General features: G+C 46.2%; 1 protein-coding gene across 1 annotated transcript in view; it reads right to left on the bottom strand.

The window, feature by feature from the left end:
- Window positions 1-10,857: 10,857 nt before the first annotated feature.
- Window positions 10,858-24,329, bottom strand: part of tm7sf3 (transmembrane 7 superfamily member 3) — a 49,176-nt gene continuing 35,704 nt past the window's right edge. The window contains exons 8-12 of the mRNA XM_070901550.1: window positions 23,261-23,347; window positions 19,770-19,922; window positions 18,073-18,170; window positions 12,872-13,034; window positions 10,858-11,705 (exon numbers count right to left, since the gene is read on the bottom strand). Of these exons, the coding sequence (XP_070757651.1) occupies window positions 11,443-11,705; window positions 12,872-13,034; window positions 18,073-18,170; window positions 19,770-19,922; window positions 23,261-23,347 (764 nt within the window). The 3' untranslated portion in view covers window positions 10,858-11,442. The remainder of the gene's footprint in view (window positions 11,706-12,871; window positions 13,035-18,072; window positions 18,171-19,769; window positions 19,923-23,260; window positions 23,348-24,329) is intronic.

Here is a 24,329-nt window from a genome sequence, read left to right as displayed (position 1 = left end):
GCAGATGCTGAAAATCCACAGGGCTACTATTGTATTCCTAACACAACTGAGACTGCACACAGGGAGGTTAAAGTAACAGTGACCTCAGACTTTAATAAGACACTCCAGAGTGAGGAATAGGCCTTAGGGGCTGGCTTATATACAGTGCTCCCAAGGGATGCTGGGATTTCAGGGGATGAGCTCCCTGGTGGTGGAACATGGGAGTGCATGCTTTACAGATACACAACAGCTACCATGCTGGAATATTGTTAGCGTATCTTCCCTTGGACAACAGTGTTGGAAAGAGTTAAAGGCTGTTTAACACTCTGACAGTGATGTTTAAGGATCTTCATGCACTTCATTTGGGGAAGGAGTTGCAGGCTGGTTCACAGTCTGGCTGGTCGCGATCATCGTTACTTGCAAGCGGAATGGACCAATCTGTGTTTTGCCTCTGCAGAGTAGACTGCTGCGTGAGCAGTGAATACAGTGTAGGTGGAGGAAGAAATAGTACTGTAAATCATTGTATGGGAGGGGCTTTCGGATGTTCAAACACTGTTGTGATGACATAAGAAATAGGAGCAAGAGTTGGCCATTTGGCCCCTCGAGCCTGCTCTGCCATTCAAGAAAATCATGGCTGATCTGATCTTGGCCTCAACTCCACTTCCCTGCCCGCTTCCCATAACCCTTGATTCCCTTATCGTTCAAAAATCTGTATCTTCACTAGTGCTTTGCTGTGGAATGGTGTCTGAAACTTCCAGCTTTCCTTTGTTCCCCCTACTGCCAAAGTAAAAGCCAAAGTTACTTACAATCCTGCCCTTAATTTCCTGTAATTAGTACTGTTAACTTTAAGCAGGTCTCCTAAAGAATGGTTTTGTACCAAGGGTGTTTTAACCACCTCAAGGTGATGTGTTAAGTTTCAAAACTTCACAATACAAAAAGTCATCCAGGTCTCGGGCAAACAGAGCCTTTGACAAGTTAATTCTGTCCCAGCATTGAAGCACTGACCACACTTGATCAGCTCCACTGGCTAGGCCACATTGTCCACATGTCAGGCACGTGGCTACCAAAGCAAGTGCTCTACTCGGAACTCCTTCACGGCAAACGAGCCAAAGGACACCCTCAAAGCCTCCTTGATAAAGTGCAACATCCCCACCGATACCTGGGAGTCCCTGGTCAAAGACCGCCCTAAGTGGAGGAAGAGCATCCGGGAGGGCGCTGAGCACCTCGAGTCTCATTGCTGAGAGCGTGCAGAAACCAAGCGCAGGCAGCAGAAGGAGTGTGCGGCAAACCAGTCCCACCCACCCTTTCCCTCAACGACTATCTGCCCCACCTGTGACAGGGACTGTGGTTCTCCTATTGGACTGTTCAGCCACCTAAGGACTGATTTTAAGAGTAGGAGCAAGTCTTCCTCGATCCCGAGGGACTACCCATGATGAATTCTTCTGCCCCAAATTCAGTCGGTATTGGGTTCAATTTCCCTTTTGAATGTTTCAGTTGAATCAACAACCACCACTCCAGGTAACAATCTGTTTCACAAGTGTAAATAAATTAATTGCACCATTTCAATAGCTTGGAAAAGAGAGCTGTACTTCTGCACAAAAGCACATTCATGCCCAGTATTTAAGAATCTAAATCAAGTCTCCGCCCCCAGCTGTGTCTGTATTTAACTACCTTAACCGACACGCAAAGCTGGAATTATCTTTCTGTTGCGCAAATAGAGTGATTGGAACTGCATATAAATTTGTGGTCTCATTTGCGAGGGCATCACTGCTGTGGATTTGTAGTCTATGAATCCACTTCTACACAAACATTGTCAGCCTCAGCTCAGTGGTAGCACTCTCATCTAAGACAAGGTTGTGGTTTCAAGCCCCACTCCCAGTACAGTACTGAGGGAATGCTGCACTGCCAGAGAAGGCAGTACTGAGGGAGTGCTGCACTGCCGGAGGGGCAGTACTGAGGGAATGCTATACTGCCAGAGGGGCAGTACTGAGGGAGCGCTGCATTGCCAGAGGGGCGGAACTGAAGGAGCGCTGCATTGCCGGAGGGGCAGAACTGAGGGAGTGCTGCACTGTTGGAGGGGCAGTACTGAGGGAATGCTATACTGCCAGAGGGGCAGTACTGAGGGAGCGCTGCATTGCCAGAGGGGCAGAACTGAAGGAGCGCTGCATTGCCAGAGGGGCAGAACTGAGGGAGTGCTGCACTGTCGGAGGGGCAGTACTGAGGGAGCACTGCACTGTCAGAGGGACAATGCTGAAGGAATGCCGCAGTCGGAGGGGCAGTACTCTCCGCTGCACTGTCAGAGGGGCAGTACTGAGGGAGCGCTGCACGGTCAGAGGGGCAGTACTGAGGGAGCGGTGCACTGCCGGAGGGGCAGTACTGAGGGAATACTGCACTGCCAGAGGGCAGTACTGAAGGAGCGCTGCATTGCCAGAGGGACAGAACTGAGGGGGTACTGCACTGTTGGAGGGGCAGTACTAAGGGAGCGGCGCACTGTCTGAGGGGCAATACTGAGGGAGTGCCTCACTGTCAGAGGTGCTATCCTTCAAGTGAGATATTAAACAGGGGCCCCATTCACTCTGATTAAAGATCCTACTGAATATAGAGGGAGTTCACCTGATGTTCTGTGCCACATTTATCCCTGAACCATCAGTAAAACAGATTTCCTGTTCATTTAGCTCATTGCTGTTTGGGGCCTTGCTCTGCACAAATTCACTGCCGCATTTCCTACATGACAATAGTGACTATATTTTGCAAGTACTTCATTGGCTGTAATACACTTTGGGACATTCGGAGGGCTATAAAAAAATGCAAATTTTTCATAAGATCTCAATTGTATTTTTATTTAAAACTTTCCATCTGCCATTGGAAAGGTGGCGGCAGTCCGAGAGGCGGGAGTGCATGGTGTCAGAGCGGCCTATAAAGGCCCAGGTGCGTGGAGAAGCGGCGGCAGTCCGAGAGGCGGGAGTGCATGGTGTCAGAGCGGCCTATAAAGGCCCAGGTGCGTGGAGAGGCGGCGGCAGTCCGAGAGGCGGGAGTGCGTGGTGTCGGAGCGGCCTATAAAGGCCCAGGTGCGTGGAGAGGCGGCGGCAGTCCGAGAGGCGGGAGTGCATGGTGTCAGAGCGGCCTATAAAGGCCCAGGTGCGTGGAGAAGCGGCGGCAGTCCGAGAGGCGGGAGTGCATGGTGTCAGAGCGGCCTATAAAGGCCCAGGTGCGTGGAGAAGCGGCGGCAGTCCGAGAGGCGGGAGTGCATGGTGTCAGAGCGGCCTATAAAGGCCCAGGTGCGTGGAGAAGCGGCGGCAGTCCGAGAGGCGGGAGTGCATGGTGTCAGAGCGGCCTATAAAGGCCCAGGTGCGTGGAGAAGCGGCGGCAGTCCGAGAGGCGGGAGTGCATGGTGTCAGAGCGGCCTATAAAGGCCCAGGTGCGTGGAGAAGCCGGTGCAGCTGCAGCGGGGAGAGAATGCAAAAAAGTAGAAGAAATAAATCAAAAGGTGACGTCACAACCAAGAGGGTAAGTGATTGGCTGGTGATTGGTGAGTAGTTTTTCTTTTTTCTTTTTTATATCAGTAAGTAACCTGTTAACATTGTTGTTGCCAATTTAAATGTATCTAAGGGTTAAGTCATGGCAGGAGAGCTCAGTCACGTGATATGCTCCTCCTGTACCATGTGGGAACTCAGGGACACTTCCGGCGTCCCTGACGACTACATCTGCGGGAAGTGTATCCGCCTCCAGCTCCTGACGGACCGCGTTGCGGAATTGGAGCCGAGGGTGGATTCACTCTGGAGCATCCACGATGCTGAGAATGACGTGAGTAGCACATGTAGCGAGCTGGTCTTACCACAGGTGAAGGGTCCACAGCCAGCTAGGGAATGGAAGACCAGCAGGAAGAGCAGTGCAAGGAAGGTAGTGCAGGGGTCCCCTGCGGTCATCCCCCTGCAAAACAGATACACCGCTTTGAGTACTGTTGAGGGGGATGACTCATCAGGGGAGGGCAGCAGCAGCCAAGTTCATGGCACCGTGGCTGGCTCTGTTGCACAGGAGGGCAGGAAAAAGAGTGGGAGAGCGATAGTGATAGGGGATTCAATTGTAAGGGGAATAGATAGGTGTTTCTGCGGCCGCAACCGAGACTCCAGGATGATATGTTTTCTCCCTGGTGCAAAGGTCAAGGATGTCTCAGAGCGGGTGCAGGACATTCTAAAAAGGGAGGGAAAACAGCCAGTTGTCGTGGTGCACATTGGTACCAACAACATAGGTAACAAAAAAGGGATGAGGTCCTACAAGACGAATTTTAGGAGCTAAATTAAAAAGTAGGACCTCAAAAGTAGTAATCTCAGGATTGCTACCAGTGCCACGTGCTAGTCAGAGTAGGAATCGCAGGATAGCGCAGATGAATATGTGGCTTGAGCAGTGGTGCAGCAGGGAGGGATTCAAATTCCTGGGGCATTGGAACAGGTTCTGGGAGAGGTGAGACCAGTACAAACCGGACGGTCTGCACCTGGGCAGGACCGGAACCAATGTCCTAAGGGGAGTGTTTGCTAGTGCTGTTGGGGAGGAGTTAAACTAATATGGCAGGGGGATGGGAACCAATGCAGGGAGACAGAGGGAAACAAAAAGGAGACAAAAGCAAAAGACAGAAAGGAGATGAGGAAAAGTGGAGGGCAGAGAAATCCAAGGCAAAAAACAAAAAGGGCCACTGAATATAAAGGGGCTGCAGGAGGGGTCAAAACTAAAAATCATGGTTTAAAAACTAGGATTAAAACACTACCTAAACGCACGCAGCATTCGAAATAAAGTAAATGAGTTGACGCCACAAATCATTACAAATGGGTATGATTTGGTGGCCATTACAGAAACATGGTTGCAGGGTGGCCAAGACTGGGAATTAAACATACAGGGGTATCTGACAATTCGGAAAGATAGACAAGAAGGGAAAGGAGGTGGGGTAGCTCTGTTAATAAAAGATATCAGGGCAGTTGAGAGAGATGATATTCGCTCTAATGAACAAAATGTTGAATCATTGTGGGTGGAGATTAGAGATAGTAAAGGGAAAAAGTCACTGGTGGGCAGAGTTTATAGGCCCCCAAATAATAACTTCATGGTGGGGCGGGCAGTAATCAAGGGAATAATGGAGGCATGTGAAAAAGGAACGGCAGTAGTCATGGGGGATTTTAACCTACATATCGATTGGTCAACTCAAATCGCACGGGGTAGCCTGGAGGAGGAATTCATAGAATGCATACGGGATTGTTTCTTAGAACAGTATGTAACAGAACCTACAAGGGAGCAAGCTATCCTAGATCTGGTCCTGTGTAATGAGACAGGAAAAATAAACGATCTCCTAGTAAAAGATCCTCTTGGAATGAGTGATCACAGTATGGTTGAATTTGTAATACAGATTGAGGGTGAGGAAGGTGTGTCAGAAACGAGCGTACTATGCTTCAACAAAGGGGACTACAGTGGGATGAGGGCAGAGTTGGCTAAAGTAGACTGGAAACACAGACTAAACGATGGCACAATTGAGGAACAGTGGAGGACTTTTAAGGAGCTCTTTCAGAGTGCGCAACAAAAATATATTCCAGTGAAAAAGGGCGGTAAGAGAAGGGATAACCAACCATGGATAACCAAGGAAATATAGGAGAGTATCAAATTAAAAACCAATGCGTATAAGGTGGCCAAGGTTAGTGGGAAACTAGAAGATTGGGAGAATTTTAAACATCAGCAAAGAATGATTAAAAAAGCAATAAAGAAAGGAAAGATAGATTACGAAGGTAAACTTGCGCAAAACATAACAGGTAGTAAAAGCTTTCACAGATATATAAAATGGAAGAGTGTGACTAAAGTAAATGTTGGTCCCTTAGATGAGAAGGGGGATTTAATAATGGGAAATGTGGAAATGGCTGAGACCTTAAACAATTATTTTGCTTCCGTCTTCACAGTGGAAGACACAAAAACCATGCCAAAAATTGCTGGTCACAGGAATATGGGAAGGGAGGGCCTTGAGACAATCACTATCACTAGGGAGGTAGTGCTGGACAGGCTAATGGGACTCAAGGTAGACAAGTCCCCTGGTCCTGATAAAATGCATCCCAGGGTATTAAAAGAGATGGCAGAAGTTATAGCAGATACATTCGTTATAATCTACCAAAATTCTCTAGACTCTGGGGAGGTACCAGCGGATTGGAAAGCAGCTAATGCAACGTCTCTGTTTAAGAAAGGGGGCAGACAAAAGGCAGGTAACTATAGGCCAGTTAGTTTAACATCTGTAGTGGGGAAAATGCTTGAAACTATTAAGGAAGAAATAGCGGGACATCTAGATAGGAATAGTGCAATCAAGCAGACGCAACATGGATTCATGAAGGGAAATCATGTTTAACTAATTTACTGGAATTCTTTGATATAACGAGCATGGTGAATAGAGGTGTACCGATGGATGTGGTGTATTTAGATTTCCAAAAGTCATTTGATAAGGTGCCACACAAAAGGTTACTGCAGAAGATAGAGGTACACTGAGTCAGAGGAAATGTATTAGCATGGATAGAGAATTGGCTGGCTAACAGAAAGCAGAGAGTCGGGATAAATGGGTCCTTTTCGGGATGGAAATCGGTGGTTAGTGGTGTGCCACAGGGATCGGTGCTGGGACCACAACTGTTTACAATATACATAGATGACCTGGAAGAGGGGACAGAGTGTAATGTAACAAAATTTGCAGATGACACAAAGATTGTGGGAAAGCGGGTTGTGTAGAGGACACAGAGAGGCTGCAAAGAGATTTGGATAGGTTAAGCGAATGGGCTGAGGTTTGGCAGATGGAATACAATGTTGGAAAGTGAGAGGTCATCCACCTTGGAAAAAAAAAAACAGTAAAAGGGAATATTATTTGAATGGGGAGAAATTACAATATGCTGAGGTGCAGAGGGACCTGGGGGTCCTTGTGCATGAAACCCAAAAAGTTAGTTTGCAGGTGCAGCAGATAATCAGGAAGGCGAATGGAATGTTGGCCTTCATTGTGAGAGGGATGGAGTACAAAAGCAGGGAAGTCCTGCTGCAACTGTATAGGGTATTGGTAAGGCTGCACCTGGAGTACTGCATGCAGTTTTGGTCACCTTACTTAAGGATATACTGGCTTTGGAGGAGGTACAGAGACGATTCACTAGGCTGATTCCAGAGATGAGGGGGTTACCTTATAAGATTGAGTAGACTGGGTCTTTACTTGGAGTTCAGAAGGATGAGGGGTGATCTTATAGAAACATTTAAAATGAAAGGGATAGACAATAGAGGTGGTTTCCACTTGTCAGGGAGACTAGAACTAGGGGACACAGCCTCAAAATACAGGGGAGCCAATTTAAAACCGAGTTGAGAAGGAATTTCTTCTCCCAGAGGGTTGTGAATCTGTGGAATTCTCTGCCCAAGGAAGCAGTTGAGGCTAGCTCATTGAATGTATTCAAGTCACAGATAGATCGATTTTTAACTAAGTGAATTAAGGGTTATGGGGAGCGGGCGGGTAAGGAGCTGAGTCCATGGCCAGATCAGCCATGATCTTATTGAATGGCGGAGCAGGCTCGAGGGGCTAGATGGCCTACTCCTGTTCCTAATTATGTTCTTATGTGCTTATGTTCATTCAGTTGTGTGTGTGTTTAAAAATGCAACCTTTTGAAGCATTCCATTGCATGTCTCTTTCCCACAAGTGTTAGCTTTCACAAAGTCTATGTTAAAATGAACTCTATTTGGCTGCAGTTGCCACCCCCTTTGTCTACCCAGGTTGATGTTATGCAATTAATTCGTGCAGTCCATAAAACTTGTAATCAACTTTCCTAAGATTTGTTGCACAAGAGCATTGGCCAAATAGTTCAATAACCGTATTTAACAAAGAATTCTGACAGCAGCCAGGCTTCAATTAAAGAGTTTACTATTTTCAGTAAAATTGCTATAAACCTTGAACCCACAACTTCTCATTCGGCAGCAACAACTTGCCTTTATATAGCATCTGTAATGCCTCGAGCATTAGACAAGATTTGACACAGCCATATAACAGGATTAGCACAGGTGACCAAAAGCTTGGTCTAAGGTAGTTGTCAAGGAGTGACTTTAAAAAGGAGAGAGCTGGCGAGGCAGAGGGGTTTAAGGAGCGAAATCAAGAGCTTAGGGCCCAGTCAGCTAAAGGAATGGCTGCCAATGGTGGCACGGGGATGTGCAAGAGGCCAGAATTGGAGAAGTGCAGAGATCTTGATGGGTTATAGCAAGCTCGAGAGAGGGAGAAAGACTTGCATTTATATAGCACCTTTCACAACCAAGCACTTTACAGCCAATGAAATACTTTGGGAGTGTAATCAATGTTCTATTTTGTGGGAATTGCAGCAGCCAACTTGTGCACAGCAAGCTCCCACAAACAGCAATGTGGTTAATGACCAGATAATCTGTTTAAGTGCTGTTGATTGAAGGATAAAAATATTGGCCAGGACACCAGAGGATAACTCACCTGTTCTTCGGAACAGTGCCATAGAATCTTTTACATCCACCCGCGGGGGTAGATTTAATGTCTCATCCAAAAGACAGCACTTCCAAAAGTGCAACACTCCCCCAGTACTGCCCTTCCGACAGTGCAGCACTCCACTGGAGTGGGACTTGAACCCACAACCTTTTGACTCAGGAGTGTGCTACCTAGCCACTGAGCCACAGCTGACACCATGGAGGGATTTGAACAAGCTCCATTAAAAAGGTTTTAATTCCAAAACACCATTGCGCTGAACACAGTAAAAATTAGCAAGGGGAAGATACGCCCCTTGCCTTGAAGATACGCCCCTTGCCTTGAAGATACGCCCCTTGCCTTGAAGATACGCCCCTTGCCTTGAAGATACGCCCCTTGCCTTGAAGATACGCCCCTTGCCTTGAAGATACGCCCCTTGCCTTGAAGATACGCCCCTTGCCTTGAAGATACGCCCCTTGCCTTGAAGATACGCCCCTTGCCTTGAAGATACGCCCCTTGCCTTGAAGATACGCCCCTTGCCTTGAAGATACGCCCCTTGCCTTGAAGATACGCCCCTTGCCTTGAAGATACGCCCCTTGCCTTGAAGATACGCCCCTTGCCTTGAAGATACGCCCCTTGCCTTGAAGATACGCCCCTTGCCTTGAAGATACGCCCCTTGCCTTGAAGATACGCCCCTTGCCTTGAAGATACGCCCCTTGCCTTGAAGATACGCCCCTTGCCTTGAAGATACGCCCCTTGCCTTGAAGATACGCCCCTTGCCTTGAAGATACGCCCCTTGCCTTGAAGATACGCCCCTTGCCTTGAAGATACGCCCCTTGCCTTGAAGATACGCCCCTTGCCTTGAAGATACGCCCCTTGCCTTGAAGATACGCCCCTTGCCTTGAAGATACGCCCCTTGCCTTGAAGATACGCCCCTTGCCTTGAAGATACGCCCCTTGGCCAGGCTAAAATGGGCACCATTCCCAAGACTTCAAATAATTGTTCAAAAAAAAATCAGCTGATCGATGCACAAGAGTGTGAGAGTCATACTGTCACAGGTTCCTGCATAAAGGCTTGGCAACTAGTGAGTCTGATCCATGAATGGGAGTTTTGGGGTGGGGGTGGGGTGGAGGTGCCATTATTGAAAATGGGGGATATGAAGCCCCACTCCAGAGACTGGAGCATATAATCCAGGCCGACACTCCCAGTGCAATACTGCATCATCAGAGGTACCGACTTGTGGATGAGAAACAAAGGCCTTCTCTACCCCTCAGGTGGATGTAAAAGATCCCACGACAATTTCAACAACAGTTTTGTGGGGGTAAGGCAGTCTCCTAACCAACATTTCTCCCTCAACTAAAAGATTATCTGGTCATTTATCTGGGCAGCCTTGCAGTGCACAAGCACTCATTTCCCTACATTACACCAGTGACTAAGTACGTCATTGACTGAAGTGCTTTGGGATGTCCTGTGGTGCAAGTTGTGTGTGAAGAGACAGGGTCAATGAAACCACTTGTAATGTATGCACCTGTAATTGAGAGTGGCATAGCCCACATAGTAATGTGCAGAGAGATTGTTAAACCTTTGCTAATAAAACCAACTAGTTCTTAATAGCAATGTGTTGCTAGGAATTCTTAAGCAAAGAATTAAGTAAATACATTACACCACTTCAACTACACAATTGTATCAAATATTTTATTCACATCTGCAGTATAAAATGTATACAAAATACAATTGCTTCAAGTGTTAGACTGAAAAAATGTTTATTTGCAACACATTCACTGCACACCAATTTGTGCCGATTCCCCAATTCTACAATGCACCCTGATCAGTACCACAGCCGTGCAGTGAATCTGGATGACCAGAGCCAATAGGAGTGTAGTGCGCATCCTTATTTCACGATTCCTCAAAATCGATTTGAGCAGAAACCTTTTAAATTGTTTTCAGTGGAGATTAAAGCCACCACCACAATGCATTAATGCATCATTTGTAAAATTATCTCCCCCTTCCCAATAATCCTGGGCAGAGCAGAGCAGAGCCAAGCAGCACAAGGGAAGGAAGGAGGGGGACTGTTTAGCCAATGTTTGATCAACCCATGCACCTTATACCCAACTGATTTCCCCCTGTAGCCATAGTGCAGGAATCTAGGCAATGGAAAATATTGCACAATTTCCAGTTTATTTTATCCAAACTTGGCTCAATTCTGAAATCTCTATTCCCAAATGTTTAATACAAGTCACCATGATAATTTCAACATTTTTTTTTGGTGGAGGGGGGGGGGGGGGGGGGGGGGGGAAGAACAGGGGAATCACCTGGCCAACATCTCCTAGGTACAACTTGGTAGCACTTAGTAAATACTGTGGAACAAAGTTTTTTTTTAAAGTTTTTTGGAATTTTTTTTAAAATTAAAAGCCAAGTTTGTTGTAAACAAGCATTTAATTCCTAGGTCAGAAATAGTGATCTAGAATTCAATGAGGTATTTAAATGTGCATTGCACTGTGCAAGTCTTTAATTCTTTGAATACATTTTTTTAAATCTATAGCTCTCAGTGTTTGATATCACTGGTTCTTGACAGTGGTAAATGTTAGGACCAACTGTTCCCCAATTGCCCAGGATATACTAGGTACTTTTTTTTAAAAATTACAAATAAATAGTAATTGTACCAACACTGTGCAAATGGCCAGAGTAGAGCACCAACCCATACCAGTCCATGCATTCCTACACCACTGCCACAATAGGTCCCATATTTACAAATGCTCTCTGTGCAAGTTTCACCCAGTGACCAGCCAATCAGTTCATCAGACCAATAATGGGTTTACATTGTAGGACAGTCCTTTATGACAGTCAAGATTCAATATAAACACCTTGGAATAAAATGAACACTGGTTTAAGTCAGCCTACTATTTGGATACCTAATGTGAATTGGCAAGTCAGTACAAAGTCCTGATATTTGGAACTAAAGGGAAAGGAGAGCCACGCCCTCCCTGGATGTTGTCCGCAGCCTATAGAAGCAATGGGGTTTGTTCACCCGCAGGCTGCCGTTTGGTGAAGAGCCGTTGGACACCAGTCAGCGCGTTCTTCATGCGATCCTTGAGCGGTGGGATATGGTGACTGGGATCCAGGATGTTGGTCCGACGCCGCTCCCGGTCTCGTTTCCAGGTTTGGTATGGGCTGGATGGGAAGATGGGCTGGCCCTTCTCTCGGTGAAACTGGACCACCATTCCACACACCAGCAAGACCACCCACACAGTTATCAAGACATAATCTGAATTAAGAAAAACACATTTACTGTACACAAATCAAGAGAACTGTGCAAGCCACAGAATCTTGCAGCACAGGAGGCCATTCAGCCCATCAAGTCTGTGCCAACTCTGAGTGATCCAATTAACCCCACTCCCCCTGCTCTTTCCCAATAGCCCTTCAAGTATTTATCCAATTTCCTTTTGAAAGTTACTATAAAATCTGCTCCCATCTCCCTTTCAAGCAGCACATTCCAACTTGCTGTTAAAGAATCTTCTCACCTCATTGTAGAATTCACGTGAATAATTCTGCACTCAAGCCAACAATAGCACTGTTAAACTCCATCTATACAATTAGAGAAATTACCCAGTTGCATTGCAGCAGGTATGTGCTGGAGGGATAATCTCCTAAATATCTCTAACCAGTTGCCCAGCGTGTGTGAACACTAGGTGGCACCATCAAACAAATCAGAATTTAAAACCAGTGAAAAACAATGGTTGTATTCTCAGTAAAGGAAATGACAGTACAGGAGGCCATTCAGCCCATCACACCTGCACATTCTCCTGCCCTTAAGTTTAAATTTTTAATCCATTTCTTTTTAAACAAAGAACCCCCAGTTTCTCCTTCAAATCAAGACCCCTCAAAATCGCTTCTACCCCTCTAAATAGCCCCAGCATCCTTCCTGAAGTAGGACACCCAATGTATAGTGTATTGCTGGCCCAAAATACTCCAGTACTCAGCCCTCTACTTTGTGGCCAAACCTTCATCCATCTTAGCCCCACTCTCATCCCAAACCCCTTTCCCCAACTATACCACTATCCCCACCTTTAAAAGCCTTCTCAACCTATTGGTTGAACTGAACCTTCAGTCCCCTGTCCCAACTCTCCCACAAAGCTCAGACACTTTCTCACCTGCTCAAGCTTCTTCAAACATGTTTTTTTTGCTCTAGATTTTAAAAAATGTTACTATTTACTGCTGCACTAGAGAAATGACAGAATTCAGAACAGTCTGAAAAGACAAACCATGAGGAAACTACCAGGATGGTAAAAGGTAAACCAGAGACTCCCACCTGCAATCTAGCAATTCCCATGTTCAATCAGAACATGACCACCTGTTAATTGTATGACCTTGTAACAGCAGACCTCAATGTGAAAGCAGACCCTCCCACAATGGAGGTTTGAGTGGACTCACCATTCATCTGAAAGGGCACATTTGTGTAGGCAGTGTTGAAGGAGTCATTCAGAGCACGTTTGAGAATGTTCAGTGTGATGTAGGCAAGGCTGGTGTACACAAAGTTATGGATGGCCAGGATCACCGCATAAGAGCCAACAAATCCACAGCTCGTTATATTCAACTAAACAGAAAAAAAAATTATTCAACACCTAAAAGCAGGAAAAAGCCCCTACAAACCTTTGCAATTCCTTAGTCCAGGTATAATGCAGCAATGCACACTGGTGGGATTACTGCTTGAAAACATTTTGCAACACAGTATGGGAGTAATTGGAGATGTGCCATGTGGTGAGTGTAGCGAGCTCGGGGGCTGGGGGGGGGGGGGGGGGGGGGGGGGGAGAGAAACAGGGGACGTTGGACCTGTGGTTCCTAAAGCTCTCCCCGACTGGGGGGTTTTCCTCACATTCTGGGTCTGTTGTAGACTGAGGGATATAGAGTGCTGTGATTGGTCAACAACCCCATCATTAGTCATGGGACTCCCAGGGTGGGAGGTGGTGAATGAGTGGACCTGGGTCTGTCACCCAGCTATTCCCATGTTCAGGATTGTGAACAAATTAGCTAAAGAGTTGTGTAATTTGCATCATGCCAAAAGGCAATGTTTGCATGTTTAACATCTGTTGCTGAGATTCAAGGGAGACATTTCAGTTTATGCCATCACCATTTACAGTTGGTAAATGTACCAGTGTTGTGTTACCATTCTCCACCCCTTCCCCCATATAGAAATTCTACCCAACAAAAAAAAAGGGACAATCCTGGAGAGTTAGCCCTTACAAGGGAGGGGTCAGTTCTGGACTCAGTTTTTGGGAATGAAGCTGGGCAAGAGGAAATAGCAGAGGCCTTGACCATTTTTCAGTCATCTTTGGATTTGGGTATTGTGCCAGAGGACTGCCTTGTTTAAGGGAGAAAGGGATAGGCTGAGTAATTACAGGCCTGTCAGCCTAACCTCAGTGGTGGGAAAATTATTGGAAAAAATCCTGAAAGACAGGATAAATCTATATTTGAAAAGGCAGGGATTAATTAGGGACAGTCAGCATGGATTTGTTAAGGGAAGATAGTGTTTGACTAACCGGATTGAATTTTGTGAGGTAACCAAGAGGGTTGTGCATACAATGTAGTGAATATGGACTTTAGCAAAGCTTTTGATAAGGTCCCACATGGCAGACTGGTCATGAAGGTTAAAGCCCATGGGATCTAGGGCAAAGTGGCAAATTGGATGCAAAATTGGCTTGGAGGTAGGAAGCAAAGGGTATTGGTTGATAGATGTTTGTGACTGAAAGGATGTTTCCAGTGGGGTTCTGCAGGGCTCAGTACTGGGTCCCTTGCTTTTTGTGGTGTACATAAACAATTTAGATTTGAATAGAGAAAGTATGATTAAGTTTGCAAAATTGGCTGTGTGGTTGATAGAGGAAGAAAGTCATGGGCTGTTGGAGGATATCAATCTACTGGTCAGGTGGGCAGAGTAATGGCAAATGGAATTTAATTCAAAGTCATGAGGTGATGCACTTTGGGAAGGCCAAGAAGGAAAAGGGTATACACATTAAGCAGGCGGCCACTTAATAGTGTAGATGAACAAAGGGACCTTGGAGTGCTTGTCCACAGATCCCTGAAAGTAGGCCAGGTAGATAAGGTGGTTAAGGTGGTATACAGAATGCAAGAGCAGGGATGTTATGCTTAACTTGTATAATACTTTGATTAGGCCACAGCTGGAGTACTGCATGCAGTTCTGGTCGCTGCATTATAGGAAGGACGTGATTGCACTAGAGGGTGCAGGAGATTTACTAGGATGCTGCCTGGAATGGAGAATCTTAGTTAGGAGGACCGATTGGATAGGCTGGGTTTGTTCTCATCGGAACAGAGGAGGTCGAGAAGACCCCATTGAGGTGCACAAAATATTAAGGGGCCTGAACATAGTGGATAGCAAGGGCCTATTTCCATTGTTTGAGGGGGCATAGTTTTAAGGTGGGTGGTGGAAGGTTTAGAGGGGATTTGAGGGGAGCTTCTTTACAAAGAGGGTTGTGGGGATCTGGAACTCGCTGCCTGAAAGAGTGGTGGATGCAGAAACCCTCACCACTTTTAAGAGATGATTGGATGGGCAAAGTGCCATAACCTGCAGTGTTACAGACCTGGAGCTGGTAATTGGGATTAGACTGGATGACCTTTTGTTGGCCGACACAGTATTAATGGTAAGTACTGCAGGGAATTGAATACAGCCAGGGTGATCTCCTGGACTAGTTTCAATTGCCTGGATGGTCGGAGGAATTTTCCCAGATTTTTTTCTTCCTAATTTGGCCTGGTTTTTGCCTCTCCCAGGAGATCACATGGCTCCAGTTGGGGTGGAGTGTAGAATGTTTCAGTACAAGGGGTCTCGCAGTAGTGGGAGGCGGACTGGTTGGGCTGGATGCTCTTTACCTTCGTCATTGTTCATAGGTTTATATGTAACCTTCAGGGCTGCTGAGCAAGGGTCATGCGGCTCTTAGTGTCCACGCCAGCCGACAATGGGCCGAAATGGCCTCCGTCTGTGCTGTAAATTTCGATATTTCTAGGTGGAAGGGGCATCAGTGGGAGAGCATTTGGGGTCTGGAGATCATAATTCAGTTAGATTTTGGGTAGTTATGGAAAAAGGACAAAGATAGACCAGGAATAAAGTTTTCAATTGGGGTAAAGCCAATTTTACAAAGCCAAAATGGTCTGAAATCAGCTACTGGAAGGCAAATCAGTCAGAGCAGCGAGAGGCATTCAAGGAAGAGATCCTGAGGGTGCAGAGCAAGTATGTTCCCTTACAGCAAAGGGGTGGGACTAACAAATCTAGAGCCTCCTGGGAGGTCAAAGGCATATAGTAGGTTAAAGAAAAAAAAGGGAAGTTTATGACAAAGGACTCAATACAGCAGAAAAACCAAGGGGTATAGAAAGTGCAGGGGTGAAACTGGAAAGGAAATTAAGCAAAGATCATGAAAAAATGTTGGCAAATAAAATCAAGGAAAACCCAAAGATGTTTTATAAATACATAAAGAACAAGAGGATAACTAAAGAGTAGGGACCACTAGAGACCATAAAAGGTAACCTATGTGGCAGAAGATGTGGGTATAGTTCTTTGTATTTATTTTTTTTTACAAAAGAGGCATGATGCAGACATTGCAATCAGGGAAGAGTATGAAATATTAGAAGAGAGAGTGTAAGTATTAAGGGGTTCAGCAGCTTTGAAAGTGAATAAGTCCCCAGGCCCAGATGAAATATATCCCAGGCTGTTAAGCAAGAGGAAATAGCAGAGGCTTAGATCATTTTCCAATCCTCTGGCTACAGGTACAGTACTGGAGGACTGCTAATGTGGTACCTTAGTTTAAAAAGAGAAAAAAAAGGGATCAACTAAGTAATTTCAGGCCAGTCAACCTAACCTTTGGTGGGAAAATTAAGGGACAGGATAAATCTGCATTTACGGATTACATTGAAACTTAGTGCAGAAGGAGGCCATTTCGGCCCATCATGTCCACACAGGACAACAAAGAGCCACACGGCCCTCGATCAGCAGCCCTGAAGGTCACATATAATCCTGTGAACAATCAACAATGGCGGACAGGTAAAGAGCACCCAGCCCAACCAGTCCACCCCACACAACTGCGTTACCCCATGTATCAACATTTTACACTCCACCTGGAGCCATTCGATCTCCTGGGAGAGCGAAAAAAACAGGCCAATTGGGGGGGGGGGGGGGGGGGAATAAAATCTGGGAAAAGTTCTGACCCACCCAGGCGATTGACTAGTCTAGGAGATCACTGACTATTAGATTCCATTAATCAAGGACAGACAGTGTGGATTTGTCTGACTAACTGGATTGAAGTTTGAGGTGGTCGCAAGGGTTAATGAGGATGCGTTTGATATAATGTATACGGATTTTAGCAAAGCTTTTGATAAGTTCCCACATGGTAGACTGGTCACAAAAGTAAAAGCCCATGGGATCCAGGGCAGAGTGGCAAGTTGAATCCAAAATTGGCCCAGGCAGGAAGCAAAGGGTAATGGTTGATTGGTGTTTGACTGGAAGGCTGTTTCCAGTGGGATTCTGCAGGGCTCAGTACAAGATCCCTTACTTTGAGGTATACATCAATGATTTAGACTTGAATGTAGGTGGTATAATTAAGAAGTTTGCAAATGATACATAAATTGGCCAGGTGGTTGATGAAGAAAGCTGTAGACAGCAGGAATATATGAACTGGTCAGTTGGGCAGAACAGTGACAAATGGAATTCAATCTGGAGAAGTGTGAGGTAATGCATTCGGGGAGGGCTAACAAGGCAAGCTCGAGTCACCACATTGCAGGACAGATGTGATTGCACTGGAGGGGGTAGAGGAGATTTACGAGGATGTTGCCTGGACTGGAGAATTTTAGCTATGGAGGAAAGATTGGATAGGTTGGGGTTATTTATGTTTGAAACAGAGGCTGAGGAGACCTTAGGTGTATAAAATTATGGAGGGGCCTAGATAGAGTGGGTAGGAGGGACTTATTTCCCCTAATAAAGGGGTTCAACAACCAGCAGGGATATATTTAAAATAATTGGTAGAAGGGCAAGAGGTGATTCAAGGGGAACTTCTCACCGAGAGTGGTGGGGGGTCTGGAACTCGCTGCCTGGAAGGGAGAGAGAGGCAGGAACCCTCACCACATTTTAGTAGTACTTGGATGTGCACTTGAAGTGCCGTAAGCTACAGGGCTACGGACCGAGAGCTGGAAAGTGGGATTAGGCGGGATCGCTTTGTCGGCCAGCACAGACACGATGGGCCAAATGGCCTCCTTCCGTGCGGTTAATTTCTGGGATTTGAACAGGGAAAATCGCCTGCAGAGTTTCTGCACTGGATTAACATCTAGCCCACCCATTCTTGCAACGCACAGGCCAGCCGGTGTGTGGTGATGTCTGCAAAATAAAAAAGCTTGCCAGGACTCAAGTATTTCAGAATGGGTACTTCATTGAGATACCAGACACATGTAATCAGGAGAAATGAGAGACTTTCCAAACCACTTTACACCACCACCCCCGCATCAGAAACCCACTTCTCCATTTTGCTCAATGAGAGTTTCCTCATTCCTGGCCAACTTTCCCTTTTAAACAAGAGCCTAGACAACACTTTGCACCGCTTGTTGCCTTCAGTCACTGCCCGGCACAACACAGAACTCACAGCTCTTGGGCAGCTAAAGAACACCAGAGGTACCAGCAAAGCCACACTGGTAAACACCACCCAGAAGACAACATCGTCATGGAAGGCAGAAAGGTTTCCTGAAATATACAAAAAAAGTCAGCATCACTCCTCAAACACAAGCAAATTAAATTGGCTGTGGAGTCTCCAACATTAAGTTAACTCAGAAATCCTCAGTAGGAATCAAAAATGTGTTATGTTCAGAATAAATCCACAGGACTATATCGCAAGCTCAAACTGTTGTGACCTCGGTCTCTTTATTCAGACTCTAGTGGGGAAGCAGCACGGTGAATCACCTTTTATACCTGCTTGCCTCAGGGTGCACAGGTGACCCTTAGGTCTCCCACAGGTGTGCCCCCTAGTGGCAAGTCTTACATTTGGGTGAGGTTTATGTACATACATAGAGGAACTTTAAAAAAAATGAATTTGTTCCTGTGTTGGGTGTCACTGGCAGAGCTAGCATATATTGCACATAAGGTGGTGAGCTGCCTTCTTGAACTGCTGCAGTCCATGTGAAGGTACTCCCACAGTGCTGTTAGGGAGGGAGGGAGTTCCAGGATTGTGACCCAGCGACAATGAAGGAACAGCCAATATATTTCCAAGTCAGGATGGTGTGACTGGGAGGGGAATGTGGAGGTGGTGGTGTTCCCATGCACCTGCTGCCCTTGTTCTTCTAGGTGGTAGAGGTCACGGGTTTGGGAGGTGCTGCCGAAGAAGCCTTGGCAAGTTGCTGCAGTGCATCTTGTAGATGGTACACACTGCAGCCACGGTGCGCCGGTGGTGGAGGGAGTGAATGTTGAAGGTGGTGGATGGGGTGCTGATCAAGCGGTACCTGCTTTGTCCTGGATGGTGTCGAGCTTCGAGTGTTGTTGGAGCTGCACTCACCCAGGCAAGTGGAGAGTATTCCATCACACTCGACTTGTGCCTTGTAGATGGTGGAAAGATTTTGGGGAGTCAGGAGGAGAGACACTCGCCGCAGAATACCCAGCCTCTGACCCGCTCTTGTAGTTTCTGATCAATGGCAACACCCCCAGCATGTTGATGTTGGGGATCCACCAATGGTAATACCATTGAATGTCAAGGGACAGTGGTTAGATGCTCAACACAGTAATGAAAAGCTCAATGTGCAAGAGCTTAAAAAAACAGCAAAAGGACTTGCATTTATATAGTGCCTTTCATGACCTCGATGTCCAAAAGCATTTTACAGCCATTAAGTACTTTTGAAGTACTGTTGTAATGTAGGAAATGTGGCACACAGCAGCCAATTTGCACACAGCAAGCTCCCACAAACAGCAATGTGACAATGACCAGATAATCTGTTTTGGGGATATTGGTTGAGGGATAAATATTGGCCAGAACACCAGGGATAACTCCCCTGCTCTTCAAAATAGTGCCATGGGATCTTTTAAGTCCATCTGAGCAGACGGGGCCTCGGTTTAACGTCTCATCCGAAAGACGGCACCTCCGACAGTGCAGCACTCCCTCAGTACTGCACTGGGAGTGTCAGCCTAGATTCGTGCGCTCATTTCTCTGGAGTGAGTCTTGTACCCACAACCTCTGACTCAGGCGAGTGTCGCTACCCACTGAGCTAGGGATGAAATAATTAAACCTGAAATTGAACTTGAAACCAACATTGGGCTTTTGTAGACGGGTCAGTAAATTACTCTTCAATTACTCACCCAATGGTGTGAAGAAGACCAAAGACGACAACAAGAATCCCAGCACCAGGCCAACGACCAACATGCAGAACGCGACGGAACCCAATCGCCACCAGCAAGTCACCAGCAAACCACCTCCAGCAAACCCTGCCACAGCCACCAGACTCAACACCACTGAGGGGAACAAAGGATAGAATTTACAATCCAAACAATTAGGAGTTGGCCATTTGGCCCCTCGAGCCTGCTCCACCATTCAATATCATGGCTAATCTTCCACCTCAACTCTACTTTCCCACCTCATCTCCATATCCCTGGATTCCTCTAGAAGCCAAAAATCTCAGTCTTGAATATACTCAACATCCACAGCCCTCTGGGGGAAAAGATTCACCACTACCCTCCGAGTGAAGAAATTTCTCATCTCAGCCCGAAGTGGCCGACCCCTTAACCAGCGACTGAGCCCTGGTTCTAGACACTGCAGCCTGGGGGGGGGGGGGGGGGGGGGGAGAAACCACCTTAGCATCTATAGTACAACAAGCAAAGAATCAGGTTCAAATGACCCTCTTGTTGGGGTGGTGGGAAGGAAGAGTTTAGGCTTCAGTTTTTACTTCAGGGACCAGTGTCCAAATCCAGTCCAGACTGATTCACAAAAGGTTTCCCCTGCGACCTTTCAGAGACAGATAATGTCACATGTTCTAGTATTCTCTCGGTCAAGGGCATAATGAAGTGTGCGCGCTCAAATTTATGTGAATCAGATTAACGTGTCTTATTTTAATTTAAAAATGGTCCCAAGTACAACGCATCACTGGTGTCACATTTTTGGGGGGCACGGACAATTAGTATGCGACAGAGATGAGCACACCCGCTGCCCCGATTCACATCCTTCACTGAATTTTCATTGTGGTTGTTATGCATATAATAAAGGTTCAAACTGAGTACTGTTTAACTAAGCAAGATACAATCTTGGCTCGGCTTTATTTAGGCCCAAAGTGCCTAACTCTCAAAATGGCTGGCCTTTTATACCTGAGCACAGTGTGCAAGTGGTCTACATGGTTTCTCAATGAACATTAGAACCAGATCGAGAAATGGAAAAAATCCCACTCTTACATGACTGAATCCAAGGAAACCCAAACGAGTGAAGCAATTCAAGTCATGCCCACCCTGCAAACACTGGCTACGTGTCCCTGGAGACCCAGAGAGTCGTCACCGCACAGTGTGCTCTGGGCAGGTGGCCCTCCATCAGAACATGCTGCTGATGGAGGTCAGCACTGGTATTGTTCAGCCACTTATTTCTTCTACCAGTTTCCTGCTCGTTTTGTTTAGGCTTCTACCCACTTCCTCAGCTATTCACACTCTGGCTCACATGTCTTGATTGCTCATTCTGCTTATATTTGTCTCAGCCAGTTTAGGCACACTGACATCACCACGTGCAGTTTCCTTCAATATCCGAGTTCTGATTAAAGCATCCATGCCCGAAAACAGATTTACCCAATCTCTCCAGATGAGCATTCACAAGGGGGCATAATCTTCAGAGCCAGGCAATTCAGGTGTCAAATCAGGGAGCACTTTTCCCCCTTACCACAGCAGTAAAAATCTGGAATTCTCTCCCAAAAGGCTGTGGATGCTGGGCAACGTTGAGCTTTCAAGACTGAGATGGAGATTGAGAGTTGGGTAAGGGTATCGAGGGACACAGAGCAAATGGGATTGAGGTACAGATCAGCCATGATCCAATTGAATGGTGGTGCAGGCTCGAGGGACTGAATGGCCGAGAGTTCCTTTATACAGATTTCTAGCATTTTGTTTGTCTTAGTCAATGTGGAACTAGGGGAAGGGAAGGGGGAAAGTGTGTTTTTTTTTATACAAATTCCTTCAATTTAGCTTTTTCTTGTTTTTAAAAAAAAAAAATTGTTAGACATGTAGGCAACAAAACAGTGTGCAGACAGCAAGTGTAGCCAGATCCTTTTTGAACGTGGAGCCGCCCACATGAACTGGCCAAGATCAGCTTCAAACAGAACCACAAACTCCACCACCCACCCCCCCCCACCCCAAGCCAACCCTGGTCAACAGCATGCAGCTCTGCTCCCCGTTCTACATGGACAATGTTTGATAGAGAATTCAAACAGGCTGCATTTAGACAGGCTGTGAAAATTCACAGACAACAAGTCAGAGATGCTACATGCATTTCAGCCACATTGCATTATCAACTTGACATTTTCAGACCTTGGGTAGTGAGCCAATAAGGTCAAAGGTGGTCAGTTCTTTTCTGTAAATTGAACCCAGTATAAAATACAGCCATTTTGACCATGTGTCTCAGTAAGACAAAGAAACTGGCAAACAGCCAGCAGCTTGTTACTCTGCCAAGATTAAAAAGTTAAAACTACCATCGGAGTTTGTAGTTCATTGGCAATTAAGAGATCTAAATGTTATACAGAACACAAGGTGCATTAGCTTGCACCCATCTCACAAGTCGACCAAATTGCAGTTTAGATTGAAGGCCATTAAATGGCTTGAAGTTTGCACCTTTGAATAATGATACAGCACAGGAGGCAGCCATTTGGCCAAACAGAACTCCACTATTCAAAAAGGAGGGAGTGTGTAGCCGGGAACTACAGGCCAATTAGTCTGACATCAGTGGTCAGGAAAATGCTGGAATCCATTATTCAGGAACTGGTAACAGGGTACTTAAATCATAAAATTCTCAACCTGGTTTTCAAATCCCTCGATGGCCTCACCCCTCCCATCTCTTTCCCTCCCTCTCACTCCTCCACCCCCCCCAGATGTCAGTGCTCCTTTAATTCACTGAAAAGGATGATCCAAATCAGTCCCACTCCCCTACTTTCCCCATAGCCTTGTACATTTATTCCCTGCAAGTATTTATCCAATTCCCTCCTGAATGTTACCACAATCTGTATTCTCCACCTTTTCAGGCAGCGCATACCAGATCACAATTCACTGCCTAAAAAGTTCCCTCACATCGCCTCTGGCAAACAAATCAATCTCCTTAAATCTTATGTCTTCTGGTTATTGACCAGTGGAAAGTTTTTCCTTACTTATATCAAAAACATGTACATCTCCTCAAACTTCTCTGCTCCAAGGAGAACCACACCAGCTTCCCTAATCTCTCCATGTAACTGAAGTCCCTCATCCCTGGAACCTCAAATCTTTTCTGCACCCTCTCCAAGGCCTTCACATCCTTCCTAAAGTGCGGTGCCCAGAATTGGACACAAAACTCCAGTTGGGGCAGAACCAGTGATTTACACAGGTTTACTTCCACGCTTTTGTACCCCATGCCGCTATTAAAGCCAAGAATTCCACATGTTTAAAATAAACAGCCTTCTCAACATGTCCTGCCATCTTCAAAGATTTGTGTCAATTCACCCACAGGTCTGTTCCTGTACCCCCTTTGGAAATGGCCCCAGTTAGTTCATACTGCCCCATTCAACTAATCCAGATTTTGTCTAAAAACCACTTCTTTGCAGAACAGTAGTCCACTCATCATTCGCCAATTCATTTACCTTCATAATCCAGCTCCATCGTTACCGTTCGTATGATGAGAACGAAAAACAGAAATCCCATGAAAGTGAATCCCATGAAGAACAATTCTGTAATACACAAAAAGTATTTACTTTAAATAAATTACCACTGCAGTTTGCTGCAAACACTGCCTTTTCCGCTAAACACGCTCAGGTGAAAAGATGGGAATATGGCACTTAAATCCTCAAGAATTCTCAGAAGCACATGCATTTAATGTGCTTAAAATTCACAGAAGAGATGGTGCTGGATTACATCGACTCTGCCGAGAGAGACCGGCCATTCGGCCCAACAGGTCCAGACTGGTGTTTATGCTCCACACGAGCCTCCTCCCACCCTGCCCTGTATAGGGACATGGGCAGAGCTGTTGGGAGCGGGTTTTCCAGATTTCTGCTACCTCTGAAGTGCTCCCTGACATCACCCCTGAACGGCACGGCTCAAATTTTAAAGTTCTGCCCCCTTGTTCTGGACAGACTCCCTCCCCTTTCCAACAAAAGAAATAGTTTATCTATCCCATCGAATCTTTTAATCATCATCAGTTGCATTGAGTGTTGGGGCATACGCACTGAAGATACTGGCGCATTGGTTCTGGGATAGGGAGAGTCGGAGTGTCACGAGATGTTCACTAATCCCACAGGGGGAGTCTGAGGCAGTCGACCAGCTCGCTCAATAGTGAAACAGACTCTGTGGAGGTAGTGTTCTTCCTCTGGTTTGCCTTTCCAGAATGTGTAACCTCGATCTTGTTCCTGGCCTTCTGCCTGCCAGGTCTGGCTTAGGGCAGCGATGCCAACCTCAAAGCACCCAAGTTCCTGGGCAACTATGGTGGTGCGGCATTCCAGCCAGTCACTGTTGGGAGTTGTCCACGAGGGTCCCGAACTTCATATTGAAGGGTGGAATAGGTCTGCATGAGTTCTTAACTTGCGGTGGCCGTTGCACACCCCAATTAGACCACCCCTTAATCTTCTAAACTCAAGGGTGTATGGTGTATGTAGGCACCTTTAGTAATGACTCCACAAGGCAAGGTATGATACTTAAAGCTGTAGACCTGTAGTC

Source organism: Pristiophorus japonicus, chromosome 15 (assembly GCF_044704955.1).
Source record: "Pristiophorus japonicus isolate sPriJap1 chromosome 15, sPriJap1.hap1, whole genome shotgun sequence".
In the NCBI taxonomy this organism is placed as follows: Eukaryota; Metazoa; Chordata; class Chondrichthyes; family Pristiophoridae; genus Pristiophorus; species Pristiophorus japonicus.
This window is presented reverse-complemented; position numbering and strand designations above follow the sequence as displayed.